An 11,010-nucleotide genomic window follows, 5' to 3' on the forward strand; every position below is an offset into this window, starting at 1 on the left:
TTCAAGCCGCGATTTGTCATCATTGTGATGATTATGGCTTACAGCTCATGAAAACCCCAAAAAGTAGATTATTACATGCAATCAATAAAACAAGGATTGTACATAGAACAATATCGGACCTCTGAAAAGTACAAGCATGCATATGTACTCAGTACTTGGTTTGGGCCCCTTTTGCAGCAATTGCTGCAATTACTTTTGCACGATATTCTAATTATTCGAGTTTCACCTGTATATGAGCAGCCTCACCAAAGAAAGATAGCACAGTTATTGAGGCAGTCCTTTCTAACACTGCATACTACTCATAGAAGATCTAGTGCTTCTCTTTGTATGTACTTCCACTTCAAGAGAACCTGTCACTTTTTACAGTGCTGTGCAACGCAAAAGGCATATTTTGTGTACAATCCTGGTAAAGACAACTGTAAGGTCTCAGTCACAAGCATGCAAATAAAGGAGACTGACACTTTGTGTGCTGGAGCCAAATGTATTCTTCTACCAGTGACGTCTCAACCCAGAAACAAACAAGCAATAAGTCCATCCCTGCTGAAGTGAGTCTCATAAAAGGACACCCCCAGCTACCATCCCACCCCCACCCCGCCCCCAGGCAGGGAATGTGGGACCGGTCAGACTAGGTGCCGAGAACTTTAGAGGTTAGCCATATCCTAACACCTATTCCTTTTGTACCTGAATACAAGTGTTTTCCTATAAGCATTTCAGAACCAATCATTTCCTATTAGACAGATACTGTCAGCATCTATTCCCTTGTTCATGATAAAAGGTGGTTCTCTTTACATTCAAGTAAGCACAATGAAATTATAAGATATACACGTAGAGAGTATAAGAGAGAAGATAAAAAGGCACATCGGTATTAAAAAGTGAATGGACCTGAGTACATGAAAGAGATTCCTCAATGTTCAGACAGCCCGGATCTGAAAGAGAAGAAGATATTCAATATAAAAGAGGAACCAACGAGAGCAAATCACAAGTAATCACAGAACATAATCCCAACAGGATCTCAGAAGAAACACTACAAACAATTCCGGTCAAGCTGAGCAGCGAGTCATTACACGCTGCCCGGCTCTCCGATTGGCTCCCTCGTCATCAGGTGACAAGGGAGCATGGAGCCGACTTCCCAGCCAATCGGAGAGCCGGGCAACTCGTCATTACACAGCGCCCGACTTCTTGTCTGGCCAGTAAGCCGGCTCCATGCTCCTTCGTCAACTGGTGATGAGGGAGGATGGAGACGGCTTACCTGCTAATCAGGAAGCCGGGTGGCACGCCGCCTGGCTTCCTTAACGGGACTTCCGGTATCAGTATTCAGTATCGGCGAGTACTGAAAAAAAAAATTAAAATATCGGTACTCGATAGCGAAAAAATGGTATCGGTGCATCCCTAGTAAGAACAAACTCTTATTTTCTCCTTTTGTTCCGTTAAATGTACCACCTGAAGCATTCTGTTTTACTGATTTGATAAGTGCCAAAAAAAACCTTTTGATCTTGAAAATCAGAACTGCCCAGTGCACACGTCCTGCGAGATCTCAATGGGTCTATTTGGCCCTCCTAGTTCTTATCTTGGGCCTACAAGTCAATAAGTGCCTATGCTTTGAGGATGAAGACAATGGGAGTGGCAACTAAAAAAACTAGAAGCCACTCTACCTGAAGGCTTCTTAAAGGGAAACACACAGTGAAATGTGTACGTATTGTAGAAATATACTGCATATATTTTTTCTTTTAACCCCTTCGTGACTGACGACGTACAGTGTACGTCGCCAGCATCGGGGCTGTTTAAACAGACTCCCGGTGACTTTTGCCGCCGGGACTCTGTTTAAACTTGTAGAGAATTGTCTTGCAATACACTTCAAAGGTTCAAAGTGGACCTTTCCCTAAAAATCGCATCAACATGCAGCTTTTTATGCTGATGTGAAATCATCTTACATTCATTAAAAAACATTTTTCTTTTACCTACAATTACTGTTTTTACACTTACTGGTACTTTTGGGCATTAGTGATGCAGCACATGACTAGGAGATGCATCCTGGGAAGGTTACATCAGCAGAGCATTGCTGGGAAATCTCACGAGATCTCAGGGAAAGGCTGCGACGGACTGAACCGTCACTGGGGCTGCTGGAGGAGCCTGGGGGCTAGCCTCCTTCCTACTGACTATGGACCTAGAACTATGGAGACCCCCAGACCTCTTGGGGTTACATGGAACCATTCTCCTAGGATATGTGTGGAGTGACAATACTGCATGTTTCCCCTGACATTACACCTAAGTGACCATGTATTCATTATAGGCAGCAGGCTGTCTGGAGGGGCCATTGTTTGGGATGATCTGATTAAGGACATTCATTAAGTTCAAAGAGTGTCTGTGCTTAAGGACTTCCTATGCGGCACCTAGCTGTCTGGGGGAGGGGACACACTAAACTCTATTCTGATTCTGTGAGGTATAAACTCTGTGTGCTTTCTCCAATAAAGCAGTTCTTGATTTCCTCTTCAACATTGGTGTTGTCTGATGATTGAGGAGGTTAGCGTTCTGTCCTAATATATTGGTTCTGTCCAATAATTAGGCAGGTTTGGGCTGATGACCCTGGAATTCAGGGGGTTCCAGCGGAGAGGAAGCTGATTTCTGACAGAGGTACCCAGTCGGAGTACCAGGCGGTCCGTCACAAAGCCATTTTCCTCCCCTGAAATGATGTGCATGGTCACATGTCCTAGTCACATGTGTCAGAGTTCCAGGAAGTAAAGGGAGATATATTAATCTGCCCTTAGTAAAAATGGCCGCTGTGAGAAGATTGGGGAGGAAAAGAGAAATAAGTAATGCAAAGAATAACAAGCCGGCAATTATCTAGAAGTATGTGTTTGTAGATTGTCATCACTAACTATTAACTATTGTTAAGAGAAGGGTACAGTTCCTCTTTAATACCTTAGTTGGCTTATAAATTCACTGCCGGTGTCCTTTGCTGTATATATAACTCTTGGTAACAGGCGGTAATGGACAGACAGTGGAGCAATAAAATGATTTCAAACCTTTTAACATTATCTTGTGTCTCGTTTTCACAGACCAATAAAATAGCACCTTTATCTCAACAAAGGCATTCTTCAATAAAAACTTGAAAACTTTGTTTTGAAAAATGTCCTTTTTGAGAAAAAAATAAAATACTTTTATTGATGTTATAAAGGAAAAAAAAAAGACATGAGGTAATAACATTTTTTAGATCATTTTATTGTTCTGAGGTCTCAAAGGGGGGAGTTGATCAAAAATGGAGCAGCAGTGCATGGTAACCAATCAGCTTCTCTCTTCAGTTTGGTTAGTTAAGATTTGAAAGCTGATTGGTTACCATTAACAACTGCCCCAGATTTTCATAAATTCCCCTCAACATCTTCTGTTCTATCATGACTGTGCCCCTGTGCACAAAGCCAGCTCCATAAAGACATAGTTTGATGAGTTTGTTGTGGAGGATCTCAAGTGGCCTTCACAGGGCCCCGACCTCAACCCTATTGGAACAAGGACTGCAAGCCAGGTCATCAGTCCCTGATCTCACAAATGCTTTTTTGGCTAAATGGGCACAAAATCCCCCAAAACACTCCAAAGTCTTATGGAAAACCTTCCCAGAGGTGTGGCCGGTGTTACCTCATAGGGGGACCAACTCAATATTAAAGTGACACTAAACTGAGGAGTTAAATCTTAAAAATGCATTCAAGTAGCTTAACTATTAACAATAATGTGCTATATCGCTGTGGAATTCATGATGGTGGACTACATATTTCTGTGTACCTCCGTGTAGTTCCAGTAGTACCCAACAGTCCTTTAAAAGTAACACTAAACTCAATAGTTAAAAAGGTACTTGAATGTATTTTTAAGATTTAACTCCTAACAAAAATGTATCTTATTTGTGTATCACTCGGCTGTAGATCCTCAAATCATCTCTGAATTGGTGCCGACACTGTCCTTCCTTCTGGAGGGGGGCTACTTTTGTTCCCCATGGTCCGTGTGTGTGCTGTAAAGTAGTCACCGCTCCAAGCTCGCTCCCAGGATGGACTACAATCTCAATACTAATCAGTAAACTAAACGTGAGATTGTAGTCCATCCCGGGACCATGGGGAACAAAAGTAGCCCCCAATCCAGAAGGAAGGACAGTGTCAGCACCAATTCAGAGATGATTTGAGGATCTACAGCCGAGTGATACACAAATAAGGTCCAGTATTGTTGTTAATAGTTAAAAAGGTACTGGAATTTATTTTGAAGATTTAAAGGAGAACTATGGGGTCAGTGGTTCTCCTCAGGTTCACGGGAGGACACAAACTAGTGTCCTCCCGTGACCCAAAGCTCAGTATACCGCGAGCTGCAGCTCGTGGTATACTGAGACCGCCGCAGCCGGGACGGATCCCAACATTACTGTCTGGATCCAACTAGCTGCGTGAGTGACAGCTGGCTCTGCCTATCTAGAGACAGAGCCAGCTGTACCCGCCCCCTCCCCCGTCCATTCCGCCAGTCAGCGCTGGAGGATCGAACAAGGGAGGGGGAGAATCCCTGCAGGGAGCCGTGACAGTCTCGTCTCTCTGCAGGGAGATGATCGAGAAGTGAGCGAGTGACGGCATGCGTTCGCTCACTTCCCGATCTATTGAGCCGACGTGTGACAGTCTCATTGTCACATGTCGGCTCGAACTATGAGGTTGAGTGATTTTCACTCACCTCATAGTTCTCCTTTAACTTCTGAGTTTAATGTCACTATATTATTGACTTGGCCCCCCTATGAGGCAACCCGGCCTCCATAATGTAATATTACAAGCAAAACAATCAAATTTAACTACACTTGCAAGGAAAACGCTAAAGAACGATCATTAGTGCATATATTTGCACAGGATGAACATTTACAGATATTCAGAGAGAACGGCCCTGCAAATTCTTTATAACTCAGCCCCTTAAAGGCTATAAAAGCTAAAAGCCTCAATCAAAATATTCTTCTAATCAAAGGCTGCAAATTCCTTCCAAATGACATTAACATGTTAAGGCTAATATGAGATTTTAGTGATTGAGTTTACAAATACATTAACCTTTCCCCACCCAAATTGGTCAACTAGTTGAATTTAGTTTCTTCCACCCAAAACGATAAGCTGCCTGATTGCATTAGCAGCATTTCACACAAAGAATTTGATCTTCCTAGAAGCCGGAGCAGATGCATGCTGGGTAACGGAGAGTGACTTGGCGCAGCATCAAACACTCTGTTCAGAAGGTTAGCTCAGTCTGCGAGAATCCTGCCCTCCAACACAGCAAGAGGTTACCGGTAATGAAATATGTAGCAGACCTGCCAGCTTGGTGAGAGAACTGCTCAAAGCAAGATGGCATGGAGGGGGGCAAATAGAAAACTAGAGCGCCTTCTTGGCCCAGGGGGGCGAGTGCCTTGGCATACGGGAAGATGAGACAGGAGATATATATATTATTGAGAGTCTGTGGGCCTCTCCTCACTGTGCCTGGCTTCAAAGACTTCACGAACCGGAGACCATCAAACAAAAACTACATCTAGGTCTAAAAACTTGAAGTTAATGAACCTTAGGAGCTTGTAGAGTCAGACTCGGTGACCTGAAGTCCTCCGCTTCTTGAGGAAATGACATTTCCCAGCATGCTCTGCCATGGTATGTGTTCACATTCAATTGTGAAGATATGTAATCAGGACACCTCCATTATTATCAGAAGTATAGGAGGGAAGAGAGGCCGACAGACACAGGAGCCCAGATATCATTTATCGCTCATAGTATCCATTAAATAGCCAACGCGTTTCAGAGGTTCTGGCAGGATTCATTTGTTAGGGCTTCAAAATGTTGGACAGAAAAAGAGATTCAGATAACAGGAGGTACGTAGATCAAGAGAACAAACTAAAGCGACAATGTCAGTCCAAAACAATCCTAATGGGAGTTCCCCGACATAGAAGGGGTATTATCCTCCAGTGGCCCGTGTCTCCTATGTTCCCTCCATTCCAGTGCTACAGCTTCCTTCACACTCTTCAGCATTGGAGACTAACAGGTATATTGATAAACAGTAAACGAATGTCTGTGAACGATCCTTTTGGGTGAATAATGGCAACAACCATGTAGTGTGTTGTAGTAATTAGGGATGCACCGATACCTGTTTTTCGGTATCAAGTACGAGTACAGATATTTCGCTTTCGGTACTGATTACCGATGCTTCCACTGGCATGAAGCTGGCTTCCTGAGCAATCAGGAAGCCGGGCGGCGAGAAATGACATGCCGCCTGGCTTCCTAAATTGCCCGGGAAGGCGGCTCCATGTTGTCTGCTCGGCTCAATTGTCATTGGTCAGAAAAACGGCTTCTCATCCAATCAGGAAGCCAGCTCAATGTTCCCCTACGGTACTGGCGGTCAGAGGAAATCTTCCTCTGACCGGACGTTCCGGTATCGGAGCATTTTGGCGAGTACAAGTACTCGCCCGGATATTCGGTATCGGCACCGATACCAATACTGGTATCGGTGAATCCCTAGTAATAATACATTATGGCCACTAGATGGAGCTGGAGAGCACAGGAAAGGAGTACAGTTGTACCTCTGTTCACGAATGCCTCTGTCCACGAACAATTCGGTTCGCGACCAGGAAGTTCGTCAAAATTTTGCCTCAGTTTGCAAACTCTACCTCGGGTTACGAACACGACCATCTTCCCCGCTCTGACACATGGTCGTGGCTTCCCGTACTTGAGATTGCGGTCGCAGACGGGGCTGTGGACACTTACTGTGAAGCTTTTTTGTGTGCTTTGAAGCACAGTACCTTAAAGTATTACTGTATTCAATCCAGCATGGCTCCCAAGAAAGTGCAGAGCAAGCGTGGTGGGAAAAAGAAAGTGCAGAGCGCTAATGAAGGTGACAAGACTGTGCAGAGCATTAATGAAGGTGACAAGAATGTGCAGAGCATTAATGAAGGTGACAAGAATGTGCAGAGCATTAATGAAGGTGACAAGAATGTGCAGAGCATTAATGAAGGTGACAAGAATGTGCAGAGCATTAATGAACGTGACAAGAATGTGCAGAGCATTAATGAACGTGACAAGAATGTGCAGAGCAAGAATGGTGGTAAAAGAAACCTGTGGTTCAATTTTTTTTTTCCATATGGTTCAGAACGGATTAACCTGATTTACATTGAACCCTATGCCTATGGGAAAATGTGATTGGGTTCACAACCAATTCGGTTCGCGACCAGAATCGTGGAACCAATTAAGTTTGTGAACCGAGGTACCACTGTACCTCTTTCCTATGCTCCTTATCTCCATCTAGTGGCCATAATATATTACTACAATACACTATATCCAAATAGGAAGAACATTTGTTTTTGTCCTTATTCCCCATAATGAACATTCACAGATATTTGCAGGGTGATGGGCCCTGTGAATTGTTTAGAAATAGACCCCCATGTATCAAATGCCTTGATCTTTTGCCATGTGCTGTGGTTTCATCCTCCGTCCCCTATGCCACTACTGTGTATTACTATACAGGGAGGTTGTTTGCTAAAAGACGTGTTGGTAGAGCTGGACCTAAAGGTGAGTATAATGTGACAACAAATACAGCTTTTGGATGCTGCTCTCCATGCAAGATGACTGCCAGCCCCTGCTTCCTAATACCCATCCTGAGGGGAAGCTGTCACATTTGGCAGGGGTAGTAATACCATTGCTAAATGTTTTACCTGCCTGCAGGAGCTCGGGTTCCTTTGTGGTGTTGTCTGGGCGCACTTGTGCATACATTCGCCGTTTGGGTGAACATAAATTCCCTGCAAATCGAACTTGGCGGCGAACCTGAATCTCATCCCTTCTAGAAAATCACTACTATTACAATCCTTTCAAATATAAAAGGTTTCATTATTAAGATGACCCGAAACCGAATACTGAGATCCCTGCTTAAAGAAGAACTCCGGGCAAAACGTTAACCCTGGCAGTAAGGCAACCCTTGCAGTAAGGCTCCCCCGAAACTTCAAGGGTTAACTGCTTGTTTATGTCTAGGTGCGAAAATTAAAAAGTTATACTCACCCGAACCTCAGAGCCGGAAAACTGTCGCAGCATTCCCTCCAACCTGTCTCTTCCTAAGCTGCAGCGATAGTATGTCCCTTGGGATCCTCACGTCCTATACACATTGTATGGAATGTGATTACTCAAGGATGCTTAGACCGCTGCAGTGTAGGAGAAGAGAGGCTCCAGGGACCTTTCTAAGAGCAAACCGCCTCCGAGGATCAGGTGACTATAACTTTTTTTTTTACATTTTAGCATGTAGATAAAAAAAAGCGGTTAACCTTTGCAGTGCTGGGGTAGCCGCGCTGCAAGGGTTAATAAAAGTTTTCTTCTTTAAGCCAATCATAACTGGTTTTTTTTTCTTTCTTGTATTTCAACAGTTGCTTATTAAATGCCGGTTCACACCACAATGTCTGCGTTCCAGAGCGTTCGGCCTGCAAGCGCTATTTTTGCAGATCGCGCTGGACTGGAACGCAGGCACTAATGTGTCACGCGTTCGGGTGATGGCACTGCAGGCGGGGCGGCGGTGCCATTGACTTCAATGCACAGCCACGCCCCCTCCTGCCCCTGAACGCAGGGAGCCGGCCGGCTTATGTTCCAGAGGCCAAATGCTCTGGAACGCAGTCTTTGTGGTGTGAACCGGCCCTCAGGCAGCATTGCTGTGAAATACATACCCCACTCCAGGAATAATCTACCAGTCTATACATTCAGAACAATAATGGAAATACGGGCGCCACAAGCGTCTACACATGAAGGAATTTGGAAATCTATGACCCGTGTGTGACGGCTCCTCCTCCCTGGCAAGCTAATGCCCCGGCTCGAAAATCAGATTAAGAGATGGGCTGTGTTGATTCCAGAGGTGAACTTACCATGGCTTGGCTTTGTAATACTCGTCCGGCGTCACAGTTTTAATTCCACCGAAGTAGTCCAGCACCCAAATGTTGGTGATGTTGAGTTTGGCAAAGAACCAGTTGTGGTCGGAGGGCCACGTGGCCATCTCCGGGTGGCGGCTGAACAAAGCTACCTTCGCTGTGTCATTTTCCTTCCCTTCCACCTGTATAGGATTACATTCACCAGTCAGATCATCATAGAGAGGAAGGACAGCTGTACAATTATTCTGACAATGTAAAAGCAATCAGGTCATGCTAAAGTGGCCGAAAGGTCCTCTATTAAAGCCGAATTCCAGGCAGATATATAAAAAAAATCATCACTGCAGTCGTATATATTCATAGAAAGAGAAGTATTTTCATGCAGCTGGTCTAACTATCAGAATAATCCCGGGAGAAGACTCATGGCCGGATTCGTATTGCCTATGGAATGTACTGGTGACTGGTTCTGAAAATCTGCGTGCCCTTGGGTTGTGTTTCTCACCATATTTCAGTCTCAGTAACTTTTAACTGCCTCCGGGCCGGCCGTAGTAGAAAAACGGCCAGCCCGGAGCTCTCTAGATCTGAGCGGGCGTCTCTAGACGTCCGCTCAGACACGCCCCCTCGCGCGCGCCTCTCGGCGCGACTATCTGTCCCCAAAAAATGGTATAAAATTCATTTCAGTACAGCGTTGCATGACGGAATAAACGTCAGTCAAAGTATCGCAGCGCTGAACACTGAAAAATGGCCTGGCCAGGAAGGGGGTCTAAACACCTGGTCTTGAAGTGGTTAAAAGTATGCAAAATCTCGAAACAGCTCACCCCCCCAAAATACAATACCAACCCCTCATCCTAACCAGGGGTCTTGTATGGAATTTAAGGGGGGACCCCAGGCAGAAACGTTCCCCCTTAAAGGGACATTAAACCCTCAGATTTTTTAACATACACCAATACTGTAATGTGCGCCTTACTGTAATCCATGGTTGTTTCCCTTCTCTTTCCTGCTCTTCCTTTTAAATCCTCATGTCTTCTCATGCTTGGGGAGAACTTCCCTTTGCAGCTGAGTGCCTCTTCCTGTAGTGCTGGCTCCGGTTGTGAACCTGCACACAGACACCATGTATCCATTCCTGAGACAAGGCAGTCTGCTGCAAAACAGAAGTTCTGCCCAGCATGAGAAGAGATACAAATCTAAAAGGAAGAGCAGCAAAGAGAAGGGAAACAACCATGGATTACAGTAAGGCGCACATTACAGTATTGGTTTATGTTAAAAAATCTGAGGGTTTAATGTCACTTTAACATCAGAGTCCCCCCTTTCACACTAGAAGTCCCCCCTCTTCTTTCCACATTAGGCTGGAGACCAGTGCTGGCTGTAGCTCCCCCATGGAAATGCTGCTCTGGGTCTGTGCCTGTGTGGCTTGCTTTCCAAGCAGATTTGGTTCTTTACCTTCTGGATGATTCCGGAGAGTATAATATGAGCACAAAGTGGACTCTGCGGATCATACTGCTTCTCTCTGCAATATGGAGTCTGGGCCAGAGACATGGTCAGCGAGGCATTTGCATTCACCTGAATGAAAGAAGAAATAGTTCACGTGCTGAACATAAAATGGAGATAGAAAAATATGAACAAGCCGATAATAATAATAATCCGTTTTAAAGTCAAACGAGCATTTAAAACACACCAACAGCTGGTTTAGCCTTCCTCCACTATAAAGTGCATTAGACTTCAGGATGCCAAGGGACATACCACAACCAGGGCGGAGGGAGAGACTGCAAGGGATATCTTTTGGGAATCCTGAAGTTCCCCTTCAATGCAGACCTCCACAGACCCCCATACTTACCTCCGTTCACTACTTTGCTGCTCCATTCAGCTGCCAGGAGTCAAAGCAATGAGCAATGCACCTGCCTCATAGCACACTACAACACATATCCACCTGCTCTGTGTATGACCCTATAGCACACGCTAAGCTGCATTCACAGTCCATTCATTTAGAATTGGCTGTCTAACGCAGGCCTTCTTAAACTTTCTCCACTCGTGACCCCTTTTTGGCCGAGGAAATTTTTAAGGGACCCCAGCGTCGGACGGTGTCTCTCCCCTCTTTCCCCCAACGTCGGTCGGTGTCTCCATCACCTAGCATCAGTCGGTCG

The 11,010-nt window shown here is 45.0% G+C and overlaps 1 protein-coding gene across 2 annotated transcripts in view; it reads right to left on the bottom strand.

Moving 5' to 3' along the window:
- Window positions 1–747: 747 nt before the first annotated feature.
- Window positions 748–11,010, bottom strand: part of CREG1 (cellular repressor of E1A stimulated genes 1) — a 17,047-nt gene continuing 6,784 nt past the window's right edge. The window contains exons 2-4 of one of the 2 annotated variants that reach the window (XM_018557862.1): window positions 10,310–10,429; window positions 8,870–9,054; window positions 748–926 (exon numbers count right to left, since the gene is read on the bottom strand). In XM_018557862.1, coding sequence (XP_018413364.1) covers window position 926; window positions 8,870–9,054; window positions 10,310–10,429 — 306 coding nt within the window. In that variant the 3' untranslated portion in view covers window positions 748–925. Of the gene's footprint in view, window positions 927–8,865; window positions 9,055–10,309; window positions 10,430–11,010 lie in introns of those variants that run through there. The other variant, XM_018557861.1, reaches the window with a different exon arrangement.

This window comes from Nanorana parkeri, unplaced genomic scaffold (assembly GCF_000935625.1).
Source record: "Nanorana parkeri isolate BGI_ZX_2015 unplaced genomic scaffold, ASM93562v1 scaffold306, whole genome shotgun sequence".
NCBI classification, from domain to species: Eukaryota; Metazoa; Chordata; class Amphibia; order Anura; family Dicroglossidae; genus Nanorana; species Nanorana parkeri.